This window comes from Clupea harengus, chromosome 6, assembly GCF_900700415.2.
Source record: "Clupea harengus chromosome 6, Ch_v2.0.2, whole genome shotgun sequence".
In the NCBI taxonomy this organism is placed as follows: domain Eukaryota; kingdom Metazoa; phylum Chordata; class Actinopteri; order Clupeiformes; family Clupeidae; genus Clupea; species Clupea harengus.
This window is the reverse complement of record NC_045157.1, coordinates 19275177-19299900: the sequence shown is the minus strand read 5'-3', so window position 1 is coordinate 19299900 and position 24724 is coordinate 19275177. Positions and strand designations below refer to the sequence as shown.

At 43.3% G+C, this 24724-nt stretch overlaps 2 protein-coding genes across 3 annotated transcripts in view; both read left to right on the top strand.

Annotated features, from left to right (window-relative positions):
• The window catches only part of ankrd11 (ankyrin repeat domain 11), a 121226-nt gene extending 113869 nt beyond the window's left edge, over window positions 1–7357 (top strand). The window contains exons 10-14 of the mRNA XM_031568620.2: window positions 57–1113; window positions 1251–1349; window positions 1745–1888; window positions 2004–2096; window positions 2306–7357. Coding sequence (XP_031424480.1) covers window positions 57–1113; window positions 1251–1349; window positions 1745–1888; window positions 2004–2096; window positions 2306–2491 — 1579 coding nt within the window. The 3' untranslated portion in view covers window positions 2492–7357. The remainder of the gene's footprint in view (window positions 1–56; window positions 1114–1250; window positions 1350–1744; window positions 1889–2003; window positions 2097–2305) is intronic.
• Window positions 7358–10207: 2850 nt separating this feature from the next.
• Window positions 10208–22336, top strand: slc22a31 (solute carrier family 22 member 31). Of its 2 annotated transcripts, XM_031569275.1 has the most exons (10): window positions 11074–11135; window positions 12245–12321; window positions 13047–13150; window positions 13340–13494; window positions 15960–16128; window positions 16294–16439; window positions 18253–18361; window positions 19080–19294; window positions 20122–20233; window positions 20727–22336. In XM_031569275.1, exons 3-10 carry the CDS (start codon window positions 13101–13103, stop codon window positions 21202–21204), a joined length of 1434 nt encoding a protein of 477 aa, XP_031425135.1. In that variant the 5' UTR covers window positions 11074–11135; window positions 12245–12321; window positions 13047–13100; the 3' UTR covers window positions 21205–22336. The 2 variants fall into 2 exon arrangements, with proteins under 2 accessions (XP_031425134.1, XP_031425135.1); XM_031569274.1 differs by lacking the exon at window positions 12245–12321 and having other exon boundaries at window positions 10208–11135.
• Window positions 22337–24724: the final 2388 nt, after the last annotated feature.

The window sequence follows — 24724 nt, the reverse complement described above, 5'->3', positions numbered from 1 at the left end:
CCTGAGCCAGAGCTTGAGCCAGAGCCAGAGCCAGAGCCAGAGCTTGAGCCAGAGCTTGAGCCAGAGCTTGAGCCAGAGCTTGAGCCAGAGCTTGAGCCAGAGCCAGAGCCAGAGCCAGAGCCAGAGCCAGAGCGCATGCAGGAAGATGACTTGAAAGAGGCAGTCCATGAAGAACCTGCCACTTTTAGTGAGAGGACTGTCAATGATGGGACTATGCTGTTTTCCAGAACTCTCACTGAAAATGACCAGGATTATGGAGAAAAAGAATTATCTTCTGAAATGTCCCCCTCTGCTTCAGTGGGGAGTCTGGAGTTGAAGCCTGAGCAGAGAAGTGTCACACCGACTTTGATGGTGAGTGCATCTAGTAGTCCTCACCACTCTCCTTTGGTCACAGCTGCTGTTACCACCTCTTGTACAGTACATGTGACAGAAGTTGCTGACGCTTCCGCGAAACTGACGGTGTCTGTGACTGAAACATCTGAGGTCTCCAAGAAGGTGGAGGAGATTGCGCCGAGAATGACCCGCACCCGAGCCCAGTTGCTTGCCATCCAGAACAAGCAGCAGAACACAACTGTCAGCCCTGTTAGTGTGGCACCGTCGTCAGCCGCCTCATCAGTCACCACAGCTGCTGTTCTCACCACCCAGACCACGGTGTCCTCCTTACCTACGGAGAAAGAGAAGGAGCCCATCAGCACCTACACGCCACCGAGCACCACACCAGCCGCTCCTGCTGTGACCAAAACCAAGGGACGGCCTGTGGAGGACGAGGACTCCCAGGTCCAGCACCCACGCAAGAGGAAGTTTGCAAAATCTGGCCCTGCGCCGGTGCAGGTCCAGCTGGTGAACACGGCCATGCAGCAGACGAGGGAGATGATTCAGCAGACGCTGGCAGTCATAGTGAACGCCATCAAGCTGGACGACATCGAGCCCTACCACAGCGACCGCTCAAACCCGTACTTCGAGTACCTGCAGATCCGCAAGAAGATCGAGGAGAAACGAAAGATCCTGTGCTACATCACGCCCCAGGCCCCTCAGTGTTACGCAGAGTATGTGACCTACACCGGCTCCTACCTGCTGGATGGAAAGCCTCTCAGCAAACTTCACATCCCCGTGGTGAGCACTTGATCATTAATTTTTCGTGTGTGTGTGTGCATCTTTTTATGTGAGTGCAAGTTGATTTTCTTCTCAGGCACAAAGTTTCAGTGGCTGATGAATGACAAGACCTCACTGTGTTTTTTGTTGCTCCTCAGATTGCTCCGCCCCCATCTCTGACAGAGCCCCTCAAGGAGCTCTTCAGACAGCAGGAGGCTGTAAGAGGGAAGCTGAGACTGCAGCACAGCATTGAGCGGGTAAGCGCTTTCTCTCTCCCTGCCGCTCTCTCAACCCCAACCCCCCACCCTAACTTCTGAAGTCAGTCTGTTAGAGCGTGGGCTTTGATCGCAGAGCGCAAAACCTTTGATGAATGATCAAAGTTGCCCTGTAATAGAAAAGCAATGCAATTGCAATATGCATTCCTACTGCCTGGTAAGCATATCACAGCGCAATCCACACCACGACTTCATCTCTCATCTAATGTGCTTCCACCAGATCTTGCAAGACCTTGATAATTTTTTTCTTCTCTGTTTTTAATAAGATTATTCCATTTTTTGTATTACAACCTCACCAAAGTTTGCTGAAGGAGATTCAGAGGTGCAAATTACTTCTATTCCCTTCTAACTCATCACACTTCTCTTCTACCTTTCAGGAGAAGCTGATTGTCTCCTGTGAACAGGAAGTGCTGAGAGTGCACTGCAGAGCAGCCAGAACGATAGCCAATCAGGCTGTCCCGTTCAGTGCTTGTACCATGCTGCTGGACTCTGAGGTGTACAACATGCCATCTGAAAGCCAGGTAAGCCAAAAACCTTGAGCTCTACTCCATACATTTCCACTTGTCCGTGGTCTTTTGCAGCTGACTTGCTACGGTCGTGTTTCTGTTTGGTAAATTCTATTTTCTGTCACCTCAGGGGGATGAAAACAAGTCGGTGAGGGATCGCTTCAATGCTCGCCAGTTTATTTCCTGGATTCAAGATGTAGATGACAAGTATGATCGGATGAAGGTAAGCCCCTGTCGACCAGATACTCATTATGTTTTGTCCTCTCTCACTTATCACCTTTTTAATTGCAAGAAAGAAACTCATGTGTGGAAAAAGTGTGATGAAGTATGATCAGCTGATTGTTAAATACCATGAGTGTTGCATAAACAGGAGTGTGGCCACTCCATTGAGGTGTAGAGCTCACTCTGTTCTCCCCTCTCTCCCCCTTGCAGACGTGTCTGCTGATGCGCCAGCAGCACGAGGCCGCTGCCCTCAACGCCGTGCAGCGAATGGAGTGGCAGCTCAAGGTGCAGGAGCTGGACCCTGCCGTGCATAAGTCCCTGTGCGTCAACGAGGTCCCCTCCTTTTACGTGCCAATGGTGGACGTCAATGACGACTTTGTGCTGCTGCCGGCGTGACAGGAAAGCCGATTGCACCCGCAGAGTGTGTGCAGCTTCTCTCAATCTTAACCCTTTCGTAGAGACCAGACCGAACATATGGTAAGGGCTAGCTGGTTTGAAGAGGAGGATACTTTTCTTTGAGGAAAAAAAAGCAAAACCTATATATTATATAGTTAAAGATGAAAAAGAACTTGCTATTGATTTCTTTTCCACTGTACAAGTGGGAAGCGTCTTTTTAAACCGGGGGAAAAAAACACACACAACTTGCACTTTCATCCTTCAAGTTTTTATGCTTTTTTTTTTTGGGGATGTAAGGAAGCAACACAGCTTTGCTCTGAAGCTTGCCCACCTCATCCCCCCTCTGATGACGCGAGGAGCAACACGGGGCAGATAGAGGGACAAACAAAGTATTTTTCTTCAATTTTATTTTTAAATACTTTAAAAACTATTCGACGAGAAAAGATTGCAGGAGAGAAGCCCTCAACCCACCCGTTTGGCACAGTGGTGGACAAGGAACTTCAGGGCTAGCCAGGAAAGGCTAACGGGGAAGCAAGACAGACATGTTAAAGGTGCAGAAAGCAGTTTTTGTCAAGCTAATGAAAAAAAGCAAACAGAAACGCTCATACAGACTGAGAGGCTTGTAGGAGGCACCTTTAAACTCTCCTTGCTCTTTCTTTTCCTGGAGAGGGTGAGCCTGTGTGGACACATATGACCACGTGATGTGGTAGCACTCCCTGCTCTCCGTGCTCCAGCCAGGGCTGCCTCGGAGTGGACGCAGCGGAGTCCAGCAGCAGAATCCTGCGCCAGGGCCCGAGTCAAGAGTGGCAGCGTGCGGGGGCCTACGTGTCAGGGGCTGCAGCGGGGGCCCATGGACGAAAGACTGACTACAGCACGAGGGGCACGGCCAGCCAGCATGAGACCCAAAGAGCCCCCTGCTGCCTCCCTCTCTCTCCCACTCAACAGAAGAAGCCCACCATCTGGGCCTGCACGTGGGGGAGGCCTCGGCCTTTGGCAGCCTCCACAAGCCCCAGCCCCATAATGCCTGCGCATAACCTGCAAATGACTGCATAAGGAGAAAAACAACAACAACAACAACAAAAAAAACGAGGACAACACGTTATACAAAAGAATGTTTTAAAATCAAGAGGCATAGACTTCTAAAAGATGGTGTTTTAGTGGAGAATATTCTTTTTTTGTCTATTTCTTTACTTGGGCATTTCATTGTTTCTCTTTCTGAGGACGTGACTTGAAACACTACAGAGCCAACATTAGTTTAATGGAAAAAAAATAAGAAAACTGAAAAAAAAATTGTATTCCGTAAATGATGTACAGTTTTTATATTCGTTAACCAATGTATTCTCGCTGCCTTCTAGATAATTTATTTTGCCACACATTACTGCACAGTTGTAAATAAATTATGTACTGTAACATCACTCAGTTAAGTGTAAAAAAATAAATGAATAAAAATTATCTTTGTATGTACAGTTCACTTTTGGGCAGCACTCCCCCTACCCTAGCATCCCTCCCACGGGCCAAAATGTGTACGCATTGTCAGTATGTAGAAGACTCTTCAGTCCATGGCCCCGAAAGGCCTGGCCAAGGTCCGGCTGGAAGGTGCCCTTGGCTGACATCAGAAGTCATTGTTATTGAGCTAACCCCCTCCACTGTCCAGTGGAGACTCCTAGTAAAGGGCCACTACCATAGTCCTGAGATGTAGCAGTGTGGTTACTGAATTATTTAAGAGAAAAAAAATAGAGGTATTTTATTCATTGCTTTATTATAAAACTATCTTATCTTTGGAGAAAAAAAAATAAAACCGAGAAAATGCCTTTTTACAGTCAACATTTTGATTTTTCTCATACGCTGCACAAGTGAACTAAATAGGAACATCAGGCAATATCATCACCCCAACTGAATCTCATTCAGATTTGAATATTGTCATGATCAATTCAGTACATTGAGAAATATTACTTTTATTTCAGTGGCAGCATTATTATCACTTTTTTCTTTTAGTGTTCCTTCATCTTCTGGTCTAGACTTGGCAGGAGTCTGTGAAAACCTCAATAGCTTTAACTTGCAGCTTAATAGCAAAATAATAGTTTAAAGTCCCCTGATTATTTCTCTGGCACATCATTTTAACTGTATGAATGGGCAGACCATGTTCAAAGATTCCATTTGGGAGCTAGCAGAGTTACATCCATTCGATGTGAGGTTTTTAACAGGTTATTCTTATAGGCAATATTACTTGCTTGTGTTTTTCTTTTCCCAAAGGATTCATTCAAGCTTCTGTTTGATCGTAGAATAGCAAATCTATCAGTGTTTGTTATAGTTACAAATAAAAATGAATTTGCTTAAGTCCTGGTTATTGCCCAAGTGGAAAGGATTTTAGGTTTCTGCCTCTGTAAGAACACTGTAAAAACAAAGAAAGGCTCAATGTGTCAATCAGAAATAAACAGTCATGTTTGATATTTTTGCTCAGTTGAACAATTTGGAAAAACAAGCCTTTCGTTTTCGTGTCCTCGAAAAGCTTTTAATGCCTCTGAACCTATCCAACCGTGTATAAGCAGGCAAATTTACCCCAACCCTCGTGTTAAATCACCTAAGTGGTGGATTTTTGACGGAGAGTACTTCTTTACGATCACCATGTGTGTGTGTGTTTGGGTTTTTACTTATTTTGTGCCCCTTCCTCAGATATTCCCTGATGCTGTGCTCTGTTGTCCTTGATGATAATGTGCACCCTGTCCTGGATTTGTATGCTTTGCCTAGAGCCAAGAGACTTGTTCTCGTATCTTAACATCATAATGACCCTCTGTTCAAAGCAGAGCTGTCTGGCAAACTAAGTAAGGACAGTGATGCAGACAGATGGTTGAGAAGTAGTCACGCGTTGATTTTAATGGACCTTTAAGTTCAAATAGCCAGCTTGTGCTTTCTGGCAAACTAAGTAAGGACAGTGATGCAGACAGATGGTTGAGAAGTAGTCACGTGTTGATTTTAATGGACCTTTAAGTTCAAATGGCTAGCTTGTGCTTTTTTTGCTGTTCTTTTTTTTCATTTTTCGCTTCTCATTTCTTATCCTGCTTTTTAGTATTGTTTTTTTTCCACCTTTGCTTGTTAGCTGCCTGTCATGTAGTGTGAGTCCTTGTGTTGTTCGTTTTGGGCACCATCCTGATTTTTTCTTTCTTTCTTCTGTTTATGTTGTGAAGTTGTGACACGTTTGTGTATGTATGCGAATCTTGTCTGGTTGCAACAGGTGTTAGCTATTTCTGCAATGTCTGACTAAAGCCTTGGTCTTTTTGTACAAATGAGTACTACTCAAAGGAAAATACAGTAGTCTTCACTCACGCCAAAACCAACTCTATATTCTAAATCTAAAACAGCTTTCAGTGTTTTCGGAAGCATTTTAATGAATCTTACAATTTGATATTTTTTTGCTTATTGGTTTCATAATTTGCGTTTGGTTGCAAGAAGATCCTTGTGTTTCCAAATGGTACATTCAGTGTTTGCTGTTGTCTTGTGGATCATTTTTTCCTTCATAAAACATAACTTACAGTGGCATGTCATTAACTTGGATTATGATCGGAATGTCTTCGGTTTGTAATGCCCCATGCGCTCTCACTATTGTTTACAAAGTGACTTTTGTGGTTCTATTCAGTTGTTCAAAGCCCTGCCTTTTTAAAATGCTTTATTTTGGTCATCCCTGCCCCTTCCTTCAAACAAAGGCTTGAAATTATGATCATGGCGCCATTCCACATCATTGTTCTTCGATGCGTTGAAAGGATTCATTCATTTTTTTCTTCTTTTTTGTTTCAAATGTGGTGTGAAAATCTGTGACTCCAGGTGTAAGGTCAGGGCTTTCCTCTTGCAGTTAGATACTCACGTATCTGCTCACTTTTTAATTGCATATTTTAGTTGCCGTTCCTATACACATACACATATATACACACACACAGTTTTGCTTTGTTTTGATTGAGCTGCTGCTGCTGCTTATTCAACACACACACACACACACACACACACACACAAATGCACGTAGACAAATAAGGCTAACAGTGAAGCACTTAGAGTACTTATGACCAAGCCAATGACCCAGGACCTAGCTAGCCACTGACCTCTCAATCCACAACACGTTACCTCTACTTACACATAGACAACTCAGTTTGCTCATTTGTTTTCATCTTGTGTAAAAATACATGATTATATTTAACAGAAGTCACAATTTCAAGCCTTTTTTCCTCTCCATTTAAAATGAACAGTAGCTGTTTCTTTAACAAAAAATGGACAATGACTAATACAAAAGCATGGGGAACTACTCTATAAAATGGTGAGAAATAACCTATTTATTATCTTTCTTACACCTGTGGTATGTTTGAGTGGAAGGTCTCCGCTGTGTAAATTTCCCTCTTTTAATGCGTGAAACGAGACTTTTTTTTTTTTTTCCCTTTTTTTGTACATAGCTGTAAATATTCTCTCCCAGGACGTTTTGCACCCTCCTCTTTGTACTTGTCAAAACTTGCGTAGAATGTGGGGTTCCAGCAGCAACACAACCAGAGCGCTCGTGGTGGGTGATGTAACAATGTAACTTCTTTTTTTTGTACAATGTTAGTTGAATTGTGTACATATTGTTGGAGCAGCTATGGGAGGGGGGGTTTGTTGATGCTATCGTCAGTGCTGTCAAAACGATCCAGTACATTCACCTCTAGCTGTGTTGATTTCCTGCAATTCAAAAAGCAAGAAACTTAAAAATAAAAAATGGAGAAAAAAAACTAATGGATAAGTAAAAAGTGAAAAAAAAAATTGTTATTTTCTACAGTTGCATGTACAGAGAGCGCGAGAACTGCTGTTGTTCCTAAGAGATTATGTTCGTAAATAAATTTTTGAAATATGCTTTTTGACTCTTCTTTGTTTGTTTACAACATTCACAGTCAGTAATAATCCTCGATGAGGCCCAAGCAATACAAGGCACTCATCACTTCTCAGAGGCAGTTAACCCATGCGGTCTGTTCAATACAGAAATACATAAACAATTAAATTCCTTATATTAAAACCCAAAGCTAAATTTTCTAGTGCTTGCTAAACTGTATTACAGCACTCCTACTCTGTGCTGCATTGCTTAAATTCTACAATGCCTCATTTAAGTACATATTTCACAGACTTACTGTTTATTAGCACTTGATACACAGGTGATTTGTCCAAACTTTATATAAGGGTAAACAGAGCAAAGATGAAAATGTTACCGCCTATCTTTAGATCATTAAATACAGGAAATGTGGAATTTCAGCTCAGTGTCTTGTTCGATAGTAGCTTGAGGAAAACGAGGTTCAGCCTCAGTGTCTGCAGACATTTGGGGATTAAGTGAATAGCTCGTTTTCTACACCTGGAAACGAACTCCCATACAGAGAGCCTGCCACATGGGGGCAGCAAATACAGGCATTGCATACTCTGAGGTTGGTCGGTGTTGCCTTTTTCTCTACATGGCCATTATTTTCAGCCATTGGCACACTATGAACTCAAAACCTGCAGTAAGAAATTAACCGGTTTTGAGGAGTGGGGTCAAAGGGATGCTTGTAAATACTGTTGCCATTGCATTATTCGCAGACGCCCCTAAGCCATGCCAACATATTGGGTTTTAGAACGTCCAAAAAGTCCAAATATAGAGATGTTTAGAGATGTCTACTCCGCTTGATTCCTCTTGTATTGGGCCTAGGATATTGATCTTGTTATTTTATGCTAGGTCATTATATAGACCCAGGGGCGGCGCCAGGGGGGGGCTAGGGGGTGCTATAGCTCCCCCTGGATTAGCCATAGCACCCCCATAGCACCCCCAAGACAATAATGGTTTATTTATTATTGTTATTTTATTTAATTCTGCGTTCTTAATTTAATTTATTGTGTGATAATAATATTTCAATCACAAAAGAAAATAATAACAGATTGAAATGAACAGATTGTTCACGTAGCACGACACAGACACGTCGCATGCGTGGACGTTGACGTTTCCTGACCATTATTAATAATACTAATAATAATAAAACTTTATTTATATAGCACCTTTCATGCAAAAGAATGCAGCTCAAAGTGCTTTACAGCAAATACATAATATGCACAAAGAAATGACATGCACATAAAAATAGACATCAAAGAAACATAACAAAGATATAGTGCAAAAAAATAAAAAATAAAAAATTATAATTATAATTATAATTATAGGGATATATTTAATCCAACCCCTTAATATCACCATTGAAGGAGAACGAGAGCTAGTGCACTGTCAAAGTCAAAGTCAAGCGGTAGTATCAACAAATTCACAATAATGGATCGGTTTTTGATACCCAAAAATCCACGAGTAGAAGAATCATGTGACATTGAAGAAGAAGAAATGCAAGGGGTATCTGAATCTGATTTAGAAGAAGAGGAACGTCGTGGTCAAAGAGATCAACCCTACACCTCTACTGAGGGTGCTAGCCATGCTACACCTGGTCTGCTGGCTTGCCCGGATTTTGCTTTTCCAGCATAGTTTTGTTTGCATTTTTGCCTGTTCTTTAAGAATTGTATTGTACAATGATACAATGATCTAGCTCTGATTATTGTGGTTTTGAGTGCCTACTGTTTTGTTTCATTCACTTTTAAAAGGGGCCTGCATCTTTACACCGTTTAAGCTTTAAGGTGGAACGGTCTTGGTAGATTTGTAACATTAATGAATGCGGTCTCTTTTGGGGGTTTTACTGGATCCGCCTTAAAAAATCAGAGATTCTAGCCTAGGACGAGCAGTCTGTCTGTGCTAGCCAGGTATACATAAGCTTCTATGTTTTTATTGATTTTGACCTGAAATCATATATACTTTTTGAAAGCATTTCTGACTCTTTGACTGTTTTAGTTCATTCTATCTGCTATTCTAATTTGCCTTCTTTAGTTTAGAATGTATTGAACTATTTATGTTTAGTTTAATTAGTCAGACATGGTAGTGGTGACCTGGTGGTGACCTGGCGCCAACTTTAACCCCCAATGAAGTAAGTGAAGTATTTGGGATTGCGGAATCTATAACATGCTGCATGCATTTTGTCAGTGACCGTCGCAGAGCAACACGGCTATGTGCGCGTCCGTTGGAAGCAGCCAAAGGGCTGAAACACACCAAACGCGTTTCTAAAAACGTGACGCTAGCAAATGCATTTTTTCCTATGGTACGGCGCGCCTTGCGTGTGCGCCTTTTCTCCGCCACGCGTTGCGTCTTCCTAACGTTTTTTAGATGCGCTTAAAAGTTGAACTATTCTCAACTTTCCAGCGCAAGGTGCGGAGGCGCACCGCTCATCAATGTCACACTCGGCCCAGGCAGGTTGCGCACGCAGCTCCGCTTCCTAGGCGCCGGGCAAAACAGCCTGGTGATCCTGCGAATGTTTTGCCCGCCGCACTTTGCCAAGGCGTTTTTGAAGTGTCTGCCGTTTGGTGTGTTTCAGCCCTAATTATAATAATAATACAATCGATTTGTATGGCGCTTTTCATGGACCACAAAGACGCTTCAGAGAGCAAACATGTAAACAGATATGACGATATGTGGGGAGGTGTTGTAGTAGAGAACCATGTGACACATATGCTATCACCCTAATTTCATAGCACCCTCGGTAAAACGCTGAGCACCCCCATAGCACCTGCAGAAAGAAATCTCTGGCGCCGCCACTGTATAGACCTATAGCTTATTCTATGGCAGTAGTATGTGTAATAGCCTACAAAGAGGGTCTGTAATGAAACGCTATCTCCCACCTCTGCCGGGCTATGAACATTTAGGATACTTTTTATAAAAACTAAATTATCGATAGGCTGTCGGCTACGAAACACGTCAGGTGTTTCTCACACTGACTTGTGTCTCAGAGTAGAACGTTCCAATCCCAACTGATTTACGCTACGTTTAGGTAGGAGACTGTCCAGTTCATAGTTAATGACTCTTCGAGATAAGAATGGCATAGTGATGACACCTGAATAGTTTGTGCTTTGCGCACGGTTTGCTATACTTATGACTTAGATTTGTTAGGAACCATAAACGTGTAGCAGGTGAGAGTAAAGCTGATTCTTTGAAGAGACCAGTTGGCATAACCCGTTCCGGTCGGTGTGTCAGTTGGAATGAGTTTCAGTAAATGGCTGAATTGATGCGGCTCTCCTGTTTCGTGTAGTGTTTTCACATACAACAAAATCCTCCTCCCACTTTGACAAGCTCTGATCACACTGCGCGTGGTAGCTAACTTTGCTGCCCTTCACTGTTTCATCGGTACGGTGGCTGACCATGGATTTTGAATCTAAGATTTACCCACAAATAGGCGGCTATGGAAGATACAATCGAATTGTGACTATTTTCAGTTGGTTCCCAAACTTTGCCGTGACACTGAACCTTTTCTGTGATGTTTTCTACACTTTGACTCCCGAGTCTTTCCGCTGCAAACCCGACCCAAGTCTTCTACCGTCGGGTTTTCTACTCAGTAACTTATCTAAACAAGCCTACCTCAACTTTACCATTCCTTGGGACAAAGAAGGTGGACTAAGTCACTGCGAACTGTACAAGTACTCTTCTAACTACACGAATATCACGGAAAACATACCAAGAGAGAGAGTACCGTGCACGAAAGGATGGGATTATGCAAAACCGGCGGGGCTTCAGAGCAACTTTGTAACGGAGGTTAGTCTGAATTTGCATGTTAACTGTCACGATAAAACGTTGACACGAGAGTAACATTCGTGCTTATGACTATTTATCATTTAGTAAATTAATGTCTGTTAGCACAAATCCACCGTTTGATTCCACACTCCTTTGTCATTGTTAAAGTGTTGCCCAAGCTACAGTCTACTTATGTCATCTTTCAAGCTTGTCTAAATATGTAGGAATATGTCTAGTTGACAATGTCATCAAGGCACCGTCAACTAGAGTTCTATACTTAATCAGCAAACAAAAGACGTAGGCTATTTTTTTTTCAGCCGTTTCACCCATTTGTAAGTAGGCTAGCCTATATCATAAATATAAGTACATTGTCTGCGTCTCCTGACATCCTTGTAAAGCCCAGGGATACCCCCTGTCTGCATGCATGTTTACATGAATCTCAGACGTCCTGTAACGTTGTGACTGCATAGGCCCTACAAGTTGTGTACAACCCACTCAAGTGTTGCCTAGTAAACAGACCACTTCTCATTATGGAAATGAGATGTCCGGGCTTTTTAAGAGCTCTAATGAAGCCATTTGTTTTTACTAATGACTCCAGTTGCACAACAGGACACCTCCTTCGGACCACTGTGTTCACAGCGCTCCACAGTGGAAAGTAGGTTACTAGGAATAAATTCACTTCAGCGGAGCATCTCAGCGTGTTGCCACACTTCTACATAAGCCCTCCTGTGTTCCAACAGTTGTTTTCATAGCCAGATGTCAAACAGGATCCCCACACGCATAGGCCTACTACAAAGTCACAAGACTGGGTCAGCCCGCAGCCCATCCCATCTAGCAAACATTATGAAGGGATATTGGTAAACATCACAGTTTGTTTTTTTTAACCGTTTTTTAACCCTCAGGCTGACAGTGATCTCCACATACACCCAACACACACAATGGAAACTGTTCCGTAGTGGTCCTCCTCAAGAGTACATGAGTAAAATCTGCCAAAGGAAGCTTGTGTCCATGACGTGAATTGGCATCCCTTGTTCCCTTTCAGCAGGAAACATCGTAGCCCCTTCTATTCTTCCTGAAACATTTACTTCTTTCTCAAAACTCCATGACGTCATCTCTTTTGTCCCTGCTAGAACTGGGATGATGATCTACCTTTTCCGGACGTCCGATATATATACATGCATGGTGGAGGGATAGGAATGAGAGCAAGGTCTGAGTACTGAGTACTTAATGTGATAAAACTATCTGCATTCTGCTCCTAATCAGTAACCACATGGTACACCTATCGCACAACTCACTTTGTCCATCATTTTGCTAAAAATGTGCTAACCTTCAAAAGTATTATAACAAATTATTTTTGTACATTGAGAGGAAGTTATACAACACGATTTGAATTCATAGCTGAGATTTGATTTAGGTGGAGGAACTGAAACAAGTGATTGGGCACTGAAAGCTTGATGTAATTTGGTTTCTCTCTACCAGAATGAGCAGTTCAGTTTAATAATTGAAGACTTCTCAAGAATCATAATAGCCTTAACCATAACAATCATTTTTCCTGGCTGAGCATTTTATGTGGATATGCATTTTATAAGGGCAATATCTTACTCACTAAGAACATAGTATTTGTAAATAAAGCCTTCTTCAGCCCCTTGCACCTACTAGGGGGGGTTGTTCCTTCGCTAATTAGTTGTTTGTTATGACGTGTTTAGCTCACTGTCATTCTTTATCACACTTTTACCCCCTGGGATTCACAATGAAAGGGTCATGAAAATTATGATAACTTTGAGCCTCCCTCGTGTGTGTGTGTGTGTGTGTGTGTGTGTGTGTGTGTGTGTGTGTGTGTGTGTGTGTGTGTGTGTGTGTGTGTGTGTGTGTGTGTGTGTGTGTGTGTGTGTGTGTGTGTGTGTGTGTGTGTGTGTGCACGTTCACTTGCAGTGGAACCTTGTGTGTGGCGACTACTGGAAGATTCCCCTCCAGCATATCTGTTTCATGACGGGCTGGATTCTGGGCTATATTCTTCTAGGCACCATCTGTGACTGGTGAGCTCCTTTGGCCCTTTGGTTCGTCTATTGACTTTTCTATCCCAACATGGGGAAAACGTAAATGTAGCAGGAGTGTTCAAAAATCTTGTCTGTGTTTGACAAAGATGAATAAGGATTCAATTCAATTTGGTGCATTAGATTAATCTGTGTGTGTGTCTGTGTATTTGTGTGCGTGTGTGCGTGCAGGCTTGGGCGGCGGCGAGCACTCCTCATGTCTGTGTCCCTCTCAGGACTGCTGGGAGTGGCGGTGTGCGTGTCCAACAGCCCTGTGGCCTTCCTGCTTCTGCGGCTCTCTCAGGGGGCCATGCTGGCAGGGGTGTTCCTCTCCTCCTACATCGCTCGTGAGTTTCCCCTCACCCTTCACCCTTCAACATGCACCTCACACCCTTCACCCTTCAACATGCACCTCACACCCTTCACCCTTCACCCTTCAACATGCACCTCACACCCTTTGTCCGTCTGTGCCACAGCCTTATTGTGACGAATACTGTGCTAACTTCATATTGAGCCTGAATTATCAAGATGGGTCATCAGCCAGCAGGACTAACTGGAGTAACACATGCCATGGTCACTAGCCAAGGAGCTGTCATGGACAATTGAAGGCGTTTCTTAAGGACCTCTTACTGACTTTGCCTGACTTTAAATGCACGTGTTCCCACACATTGTTGATGTTTTCACTTGGTCTGGAGTGGGTGGACTTTGTAGAAATGGAAAGATGCAGGAGAATACCGTAATATATTTTCTGTCACAAACTGACCTTGTAGCATGATACCATCATCTATATGAAGATTTTACTTTATCAGTATTTTAAAATAAACTTTATCAGTATTTTTAAATATACTTTACAGTATTTCCATTTATCAATGTATCTCATAAAATGTCTTAATTAAGGTGAATCAACCTAATAAAGACATAACGTGTCTTCAAGGCAAATGCATGGCATGTTCTGTGACATGGCAATGTAGGTGTTCATCACCACTGACTGACTAATAATAATAACTGAAGTTTACTAACTTTACACATTGCCTGGTACACATGCACATGAACCGTATTAATATTTCTTGGAGGCATATGCGTAGACCAGCAGCCTTCCCATATTGATGTCTACCCAGTTGTTGTGTGAAATGCTGGATACATATCTGAGTGGCTTCAGCCATGAGCCAGGAAGTTGTCAGCGGAGAGGAGAGACAGGGAGCCAGAGGAAGGGAGTGACAGTGAAAGAGGAAGCAGCAACTGGCTCCAGAGTGGCAGTGTGGATCAGGGACGCTTAGATAACATGCACGTGTAAACAACAGTGAGAAGCACAGAAAAGAAGCACATCCACTTGTAGTTGTTTGATATTAGACTATCGTTTAATATAGTATCAGTAATGGACTATTTCTGTACTTTAAAGGTGTGAATGATAGCCAACTGAATATACAGTGAATTACGTATAGTACATACAACACATGAAATGAATAGGACAGGATCATATGAAACAAGCAATGTGTATTTCCGGGCCATTCATGGAAGCAAAGTTAGAATAATGGGTTTAGAAGGGTATGACTGGAGACGGGGGAATAATCTGAGAGAAGAAGAGTGGGGTAGAGGTGGCCATTGCAGTCAGTCACATGCTTTCGCCTCACTCAGGAGAGGAGCTGAATGTCCCCCGATACTCACAGTCAGACTCACTTGCTCGTGATTCTGGGGGTGCTCTCTCTCCCTAGCTGAGCATGTTGGTGGCTGTCCCTGTCATGTGATTGGTATGTACGGTTAGCCATGAATAAGTTACAGCCAACAGCTGTCTCGGCTCAACTGGTGTCTGAATTCTAGTTTTGCTCTCTGCCATGGCGTCTACTTGGCTGAGAGAGCGCAGAGGGACTTTGTAGTGCCTACTTAACTGTCTCTGTTTGCCTGGTACTTCTCATTTTGGTCTCTCATTGTCTTTCTCTCTTTTTTGCTCTCTCTCTCTCTCTCTCTCTTTCTCACTATCACGGTCTCCTTTTGTTGTCTTCTGCCATAGAGTATGAAGCATCTGTAGTCCATCTGCCATATCCAGGGACCTCCTTTCATTGTCAGACTATCCGGCTGTTTTCCTTCTATAACCTCCCTGTAATTGTCATGTGCATTTGTAGGGCTGTAATACTTGTTTGTTCTCTCTCTCTATCTCTCTCTCTCTCTTTCTTTCCCTTTCCCTTTCCGTTTGACTCCCCTTGTCACTTTCAGTCACACACCGTCACAGACACACAAAGATACACACATACACACAAGTGCAGGCTTGTGAGGATACAGCATCTGGATTGCATGAGGGATTTCAAACATTCTTTCCACATCTGTGGGAGTTCTGCTCTGCATGGTACAGAGAAGGCCAGAGAAACAGGGTCAGGTGTAACACCACAAACACACACACACACACATAAGTAGCCTACACAGGCTCTCATATACCCCTGAATTCTTGAGAGGCCTGTGGTAAATTGATAGCAGGCTAGCTTTCAAGGAGTGAACAGTGACGTGGTAGTGGGGAGCGCAGGGGAGAGGCCTGCAGTAATGTGCTTGCTGCCAGATTTTCTAATTTTTCAAAAGACAATGGAAGGATGCTGGAGAGCACTGGAAGGAAACATGGCATGTTTTCCTTTTCATCACTGTGTGTGTGTGTGTTTGTGGACACATGTATATGGAGACTGCAGAGAGCAAAACTGAAAGTGGGGCAGAGGTTGCCCCTCTTCCATGAATGGAGAGGACACATATACATTTAATCTCCTCATACCCATTTTGTCCTGTCATAACCCAGTGTCCATATCAACCCCTGTGTTATTTGGTGTGATAGGTCTGGAGGTGTGTGATCCCCCTCATCGTCTCATGGTGTCCATGGTCAGTGGCTTCTTTGCCATGTTTGCAGAGTTGCTCTTGCCCGGACTGGCAGTGGTTTGCAGTGATTGGCCAGTACTACAAGCAGTGGCTACTGTACCCTTGCTTCTCATAATCTCATATTGGTGGTGAGGTTGGAACTTTTCTCTTGTGTGTGTCTGTGTGTCAAATGTATGAATACAAAATATATATCCATGTTTACCATGCCTCCAATGTGCCAAATATTCATAAATGCTGTTCTTGTTGTGTGATACAAAGCCTCTAAACAAGAGTGTGTCTGTGTGTGTGTACAGCTGTTCCTCAGTGTTCCCGGAGTCTCCACGCTGGCTGCTGGCCACAGGTCAGATCCCACAGGCCAAAAAGTCTCTGCAGATCTTCGCTGTGCGGAATGGCTTCTATCTGAGTGAGGAGCTGTTCCCTGCCGAGAACTTGCTTTCAGGTAACATCCACACCTGGGCCTCTCTCTCTCTCTCTCTCTCTCTCTCTAACTATCTATCTCTTTCTCTGTCTCTGACTGCAGAGTGCCCATCTTATCAGGCTCTTGGGTCCTCAGCCAGGGCTGCTATCTGTCTATGCATCTACACCTTTACTTTTGATGACTCCTGTTAAACATGGACATGGCTTTTGGAAATCAAAAGTGAATGGAAAGAATAGAAAAGGGAAGAAATCAATCAAATACTGCACAACTGGCTACATTAATGTTAAAGTCAGGGGTCAAAGATTGGCTAGGCAAACAAGCCCCTTAAATGTGGACTGGAGTAAATATAATGAAGGAGTTGTGCCTTGACAACACGCAGTGCAGTGGGGTTGGTTGGGGAAAACACTGTCAGGAATTCCCTGTAGTAACTACTGAGAAGAATTAGCATTGGTGTGAAGCCAAAGCCAAGCATGCCATGGTGATGGCGATAGAAGACTTCCTGGAGTGGACTGTTTGAGACTGAAGAGCTGGCATCCCACCAACATGTTGTCATCATTTTGGGGGCAGCATCATGTTTCCCTGTGCTGCTCCAGAGGCAGGTCAGCTTTGACTGTGCCAGGAATGCAGTTAAGTGACCATGAGGATGCAGTGTTTCACAGACCAGCAGACGTAATGACCAGGGCCAGTCTTCCGCTCAGGGGCCAATGAAGCCTCTCTTTGTGTTTGTCATGCTTTTTTCTCTCTCCAAATGCGATTCCAATGTTCCAATTCACTGGTCAAAATTACATTACACCAAATCACGTTGTCAAGTCTGGCTGAAAGCAGCCATTTTGAGTTATTTTTTTTCTAAGTAGGGGTTAAGCAGGGAGAGAGCGAGAGAGAAAAAGATACCCGCTCTTTTTACTTAATCCACTCTGAAATGTTGCCTGGGTATGTTTGTGTGCCAAATCCACAATTGTTTTGTTCCCCTCCTTTCACCTTTTTTTTCTTTTTTTTCTTTCTTCTCTTGCCGCATTCCTTCTGTTTCTGGTCTGCTGTTCTTATGGGCCTACAACAACATGAGCATATTCACCCAGCAAACACTTGAATTGAAATCAGCTTCCTTATGCAATGCCGTAACAACTTGCATTCTCTGAAATGTGTCCCTGGGAATTTAATGCATTATATTCACACTGCTACTTCAGCCTTGGGTTGGGAATTTTTCTATGATGGTATGTTTTTCTTTCTAAGCTTGTCATCCATTCTATTACCAGAATCTCTTCACCTCCTTGCTTATTTCTTGGGCCATTTTAGGCGACCCTCCTGGTAGGGCTGAACGATTAATTGCATTTGCGATTTAATCGCGATATGATAGAACGCGATTTTCTAACCGCAACGTTCGCGATTAAAAAACGTGGTCAAAAAAAAAAAAAAAAATTTTAAAAATACATTTTTTTTTTTTTTTTTTTTTTAAGATGGTACATTTTGCACACAGTGTTTAAAAAGTGCATGCCTAGTGTTTATACTTAAAATTACTTTTTTTAAATTACTTAAATGCACAGTGGCAAAGCCACCGATTTGTTGTTCTTGTTTCTGTAATGAGCAGTTAAATAAAAATGTAAAATGTGGGAAAGAATATTTTACACTAAATGTATCTAATATTGTGTTGGTCATATTTAAATCATTCATTACGTTTTGTTGTTGAAAAAAAGAGGATAAAAAAAAAATCGCATATCGAATCGCAATCGCAATATTTTGGTAAAAAATCGCAATTAGATTATTTCCCCAAATCGTTCAGCCCTACCTCCTGGTGATATGTGTATACTTATATGACATATCTTTGTGTGTGTCACAGAGATGGACACAGCCTATGGAGAGGACAGCGAGACGGAGTACCATAGTGTGCTGGAGCTTCGTCACACCCGAGTCATCTGGAGGAATGGCCTCATCCTTGGCCTCACTCTGTGAGTTGCCATGGAGATAGCATATCCACTTTTCAAAGAACAACACACACACACACACACAGAGACACACACACACACACATACATACATACACTCCTTGTCAAATATCCCCTCCTTCATTTTGTGTAGGATCATTCCATTCCGTGACTGGTAGACACAGTGCTATAATTTCAACTGTTCCACACGCAAATGTAAGGCCCCTGAAAATGTGTTTACAAGAGTAGCAAGAGCCTCCTCAACATACCATTCATGTTGTATCATCATGACGCAGAGGTTATCTGTTTTTACCAAATTGGACAATCGGGAGAGGAGAAATCACTAGGACTATCCATCCAACATGTCTCTCTCTAGAGGCTTCCATTTAGATAAACATCCTAGGATCTCGTTACCTTTCCTTTCCTGTTTTCTGATCAGATATAAAGTTATATATTCATTATAGTGTTGACTTGAGAATGGCTGACCATGTATGATGGTGTATGTTTATTATGGCCTATTATGTATCTCTGCCATGCCCAGGTTCTGAACAGATACTTTCTGAGTAGAAATGCATTGTCTGATAAAATACATTTTCTGAGTGCTCTTTTTTGTATTAAATATCTTTTTAGTGTAATCAACCCTTAGCAGAAAATGTTGAGTACAGTTTGAGTGGTTTACATATAAATACTCATTCTTTCTTTTAAAAAGCTAAATTTATTAACATTCTCTCTCTCTCTCTCAGGTTCATTGGCACAGGCATCCAGTACTGCTTCACGCGTAACCTGCACAGTTACTCTACCCACTTCTACTTCAGCTATTTCCTGCGCGTGCTGACGGGGGCGCTAGCCTGCGTCTTCCTCTGCCTGACCGTGGACCGCTTCGGCCGTCGTGGCATCCTGCTGCTGGTTGCCATAGTAACAGGCCTGTCGTCCCTGCTGCTGCTGGCGCTCACTCAGTGTAAGTGCTCAATCTGCCGCAGCAGCACCAGAGCTCACCAGAGCCATTCTTAAGGAATTTAAGATTTGAGAGAAAAGTTACCATGATGAGTGCATGATGTAGTTTCACGTGTGCAGTACAACACCTCGAAATCGTTAGTGCAAATTTACAGTTCAGTGTGTGTTTTAGTTGGTGGACACTCGACACTAAGCACCCAGACTCTGAGAGAAAAGAGGTACATTTAAATAGCCTTTACTGTTCTGTGGCTGGATGCCATAGAAGCATGCCTCGGTAGTTCTGGTCTAATGTTTTGTCTTATATTTGACTTTTAAAGCCACTGAAATCTCAGCAATGTTGGAATAGCTCAGAGACCGATCCAGTAAATCCATCTTAGATGATGCCTGTGTGTTTTTTAGGGAGCATATTCTGGCAGTAGTGTTGACGCGCTAGTGCATTTCAGGTTATGCAGCCTTTAGGGCAGGGGGAACATGATCAGCATCTGAGCACCAGAGAGCTTGGCTAGTGTGTAATTGAAATAGAATACTGAAGATAACACAAAAGCTATCATGCCAGTGGGAGCTAGTTATCTCTCAATCGTGTTGACACACACATGACAGTGACACTGGTGTTGAGTTCTCCATAGGGCCGTGTTATGTTAGCTCTGGATTCCCACACTCACATGACGTATCTAATCCACCAATTGGTTTCAGTTTTGGTCAGCATGATCTACAGAGGCTGATTCACATGCAGTCATTTGCCCTCTGAAAAGCAAAAAATATGAGATCTAACCATTCCCTCCTTCTTTCCCTCTCCTGTTTTTCTTTTCTGTCTTTCTCTCCCTCTCTCAGACCTGCGGGGTGGGCTGATACTGGTTCTGTCTGTAGTGGGCCTGCTGTCCTCCCAGGCCTTGGCTATGCTGAGTGTGTTCTTCGCCAGTGAGGTGATGCCCACAGTAGTACGGTGAGCACCAGTCTCTGTGTGTGTGTGTGTGTGTGTGTGTGTGTGTGTGTGTGTGTGTGTGTGTGTGTGTGTGTGTGTGTGTGTGAGTGTGACAGCTCTGCAGTAGAGCTGGGAAAAGGAGCAGTTATGGTCATTATCAGGCAGATTACGCTCAAGTTCAAGCATAATCCTTTATTACTATGGATTGAGTTTCAGATACACCACCCCCTGAAATAGACAAAACATGATGTTTGAGTACTTGGTGTGTGTGTGTGTGTGTGTGTGTGTGTGTGTGTGTGTGTGTGTGTGTGTGTGTGTGTCTGTGTGTGTTTAGTGGAATACTGCTTATAAAAAAAGTCTTCTTCTCAACAGCCCCTTTCAGAACCCCCCCCCCCCCCCCCCCTCCATGGTCCACTCATACTCCTCTAATCAAACTAAATTATCTAATTCAAATTCAAATGATCCATCTGACTGTCTGCATGTTCTCATATCTGTTGTCTTCCTCCTCTATCAGTGGCGGCGCTCTTGGCTTGGTGATGTCGGCGGGCTGCGTGGGCATGGCGGCCTCCTCCTTGATGGAGCTGCAGAACAACAGCGGCTACTTCCTCCACCACGTGATCTTCGCCTCCTTCGCCGTGCTCTCCATCCTCTGCATCATGCTGCTGCCCGAGAGCAAGCGCAAGCCGCTGCCCGACTCGCTCAAGGACGGCGAGTGCCAGCGGCGCCCGCCGCTTTTCCTGTCACGCGCCGACCGCGACAGCCTCCCGCTCCTGCGCACCACCCGCGCCCCCGCCTCCGAGTACAACCCCGACAACTACGCCCGCCTGGTCAGCGCCACCAAGAAGATGCTGGCTAAAGACACGTTGCCATTCAAAATGGTTGCCGTCACACCTCCCCACCAGACGCTGCTGCTGCCGCATGGCGTGATATCGGGGACCCAGGGAGGGGCAAGAGGCCTGGAGAACAGGGGACTGCATGACGGCTCCTCCTAGCACACCTCCAGCTAAACGGCCCTTTCAAACGCACACACTCTCATCTGATGAAATCTGTTACCTGCGTCTGGTAGTCCAAAGGGGACGCAAGGAGGATGTCCTCTCTACCAGAGTGGCTCTCTGGCTCCGCAGGAGAGACTAGATGCTGTGTCATGACATGCGTGACTGCCGCTGCTTTGACGGACACCACTGCACACAGTACCAGCAAAGAGTGGGGATCATGTGTGAAACTGGAAACTATTTTATATTTCTGTGTGATTTGCTTATTTTCAGGGAAGGTGGGGGTGTAAATATGTATATGTTTTGTGAATTTGAACAAACATTACCAGAAGACTGTATGCCATGTCCTCGTGTTGTTGTGTCACTGAGGAACACTTTCTCGCTCTGAGCATATCCCTATCTCCGTTCCTACACAAACATTATTTCTCTCTCTCTCACTCTCACTCTCCCTTTCCCTCCCTCTAGTGCAAAACTATTCAGGGCTTTGGCTACCACAGCTCCCACAGTCACTTGAGTCCAATTCCTTGTCAATTTAGGACTGTAAGACTCATGGTTCTCATTAGCTGGTGTGTCTTGTGACAGTGGAGCCAGCATGCAGCGCAGGGCCCTGATCTAATATCTCCTCCTCATCACTGCTGATTCGCTGAAGGGTGCCTTCTCCACATAGACTCACGGAATCACTTCATTCTTGGAGATGGGTGCGGGGAAACTTCACTGGCCAAAGCACTCGATGACGCAAGGGTTAGTGGTGTGATCGGGAAGACCAATGACCACCTTCAAGTTCTAAATCAAGTTCTAATGATCTCACGTGATCTCTTGTGTTTACAACTACTAGGACATGGCACATAACATGAGAAAAACTGTTCAAAGCCATATAAGATGCTGTTTGTGTGTGGCTTGTACTCATGTGAAACTGAGTTGAAACTGGAGCCAAAGGTCTGCATTTCAAGTCCAAGGGCTGGAACAGTCACAGGAGCTTTTGCCAAAGGACAGACTTTTATCGCTTGTGAAGGGAATATGTTATTGGGCCTAATTTCTTCACCAAATAAAAGTTTGCATCAGATGCCTCTGATGTCAACATAACTTTTTTAAGCACAGACAATAAAAATAATAAATACTCTACTCCTTATAACTTACTCGACTCCTTATAACTACTCTTGTAAGTGCGTTATTTAAACAGGCCCATGCAGGCCCATAAAGATCATCAGCATATCACTGCAAACAACCATCATTGAAACCAGAGATGGGCAAAAATACATCAAAATGTATTTTGATACATTTATTTGAGGGGTATTTTGTATTTTGTATCAAAATAAAATACAAAATACTGGTGCCAGAAAATGTAACAAAATACAATACATGTATTTTGTATTTAAAATATAGGAAATACCTTTTCTGGATTTTCCGTTTTCTCACAGTTTGGTATAGCAGAGCATTCAGGTTTGGGCTATATAATGTACACAAAGCTCTGGGGAACCCCACAAATAGGAAAAACAGTCACAGAATATCAGTGTAACTAAGCAAAGCTATTAAAAGACAACTTGATTGATTATGTATATATATATATATATTTGCAGGCAGCAGCTGTGTGACTCATGTTTTCACAAAACAGGGATCTCAATGCAATCTCTATGGCTTCCGGGAGGGCTCGCCTCGCCATGCTTTTGTCATACGTAATTGTGTATAAGGACGTCATACGGCTTTGATCAAGTCACAGGCCGTGGCTATTACCGCACACTTGCACACTTTCAGTGCTTAGGGCGTTCACACTGACAGAACCAGCAGAATTCAGGGCACTGAAAGTACCTGGATGGCGCACTGCAAACGGTCAAAAAATGCAGTGTGAAATAATGGACACTACTCACTCTAAACGGGCGGCATCTTGGCTACGTAGCGGAACAGGAGGAGCCCTTTCGGAAGCTTTTCAGTTTGGAAAGTTGGCTGACTGACGCTTCGCAAATCACTTCAACCATTATTGCTGGCTACAATTACTGTGTTATCTGATAGTACAGTGTCTATTTCTCTGTAACTTTTAAAAAATCTAAGCGAGAAAACGCTAAAAGATGTACATTTACATACAAAACACGGCTGTCAGCAGAGTTTTGGTCCGCCATCTTTGTTTTTCGCCAAATTTCCAGTTGGCCGGAGCACAGATTTACGGGTTAAAGGCTCCCACATTTGTGTCTCTCAGTGTTCCATTTGAGACAACACTAATCAGCGACAGAACAAACTACATATGTAAGTGCACTGTATTGCAGTGCACTGTATTGCAGAGTACTTTGTAAAGTGTGCCGTAATAGCCACAGCCACATTCTGTCAAGATGGCTAACGTTCGGTGCAACAACTCGATTCTCTCTTTGAAAGAACCTCCTTTAAGTCGGCGTACTAATGAAGATAAATTGACAAGGATCAAGACAGCTATCTAAGTTTTCGAACACAGCCCTGTTTTGTGAAAAAAAATGGATTTAACGTGAGAGTCAATGAGAGAGATCTGGGCGATTTCCATTTCGCCCCAAAAAGGGGCGGGGTCATTTGAAGCACCACTTTTGCCTGACTGTTGCCTGATTCGACAATGACATTCAGAGGCAGATCAGATGGTCTAGTGGTAGAATCTGACAGAAAAAAAATCTCCTTCTGCCTTAACAATGGAGAAAGTATTTTGAGTATTTTAAATACAAAATTACTCTACTCTAAAGTATTTTGATACAAATTACGTTAGATTTTTTATCGGCCCTATCAAATACAAATTACAAAATACTCAAAGCAGTTGAAATATGTATTTCAAATACAAGTAATTGAAATACTGCCCATCTCTGATTGAAACCCCAAGGCTTGCACACCACATGTCTTTGAGAATGGACCTTTGCTGACTGCCTGCAGGTAGTGCCACAACTCAATTGCTCACCAGTGTCCAGCCATTCTCCTTTGATCTCTCATTCCTCGTTGCTCATATGCTACCCTTATGATGGTTTCCAGACTTTCTTTTGGCAGAGATGTAGGCATATCATTCGTCAATGAAAATACCTCAGATCTAGATTAATTAGGCTGTCCTGAAGCAAAATTTTAAGTGGGCCCAATTTCTTGCAACTTATTCTATGTAGGCTAATTGCAATATGTTATTTCTCAACTGAGCCACAGTGTTGTTTCCAGTTTGTAATGTTTCCAGTTTGTAATTTTTTTTTTACCACCGGGTGGTGTCATAACTCCTGAAGTCAAATCTCCTAAACACTCTTTTGTGATTCAGATGACTTTGTTCCGAGTTTTGATTGTTCAGAGCACGGGCGTTCTCAATGGACATTATTTTCACAACTTGCAACTTTCATCACTTGTGTCATAGTCTGTCTATGTCTTGCACCTTTTTCCAGTTCCAGACTGCTGGGAGAGCTTGCTCACAGAAGTTGTTTTTCGTCTGGGAAGTTAAGGGCGCAGTCCATGATTCTAATCCAATACCCTTTCTGTCAAATTCAGTGAATCATCAAGGTCCTCTAGCTGTCCATTCAGTGTGTGCGCTCCAAAAAAC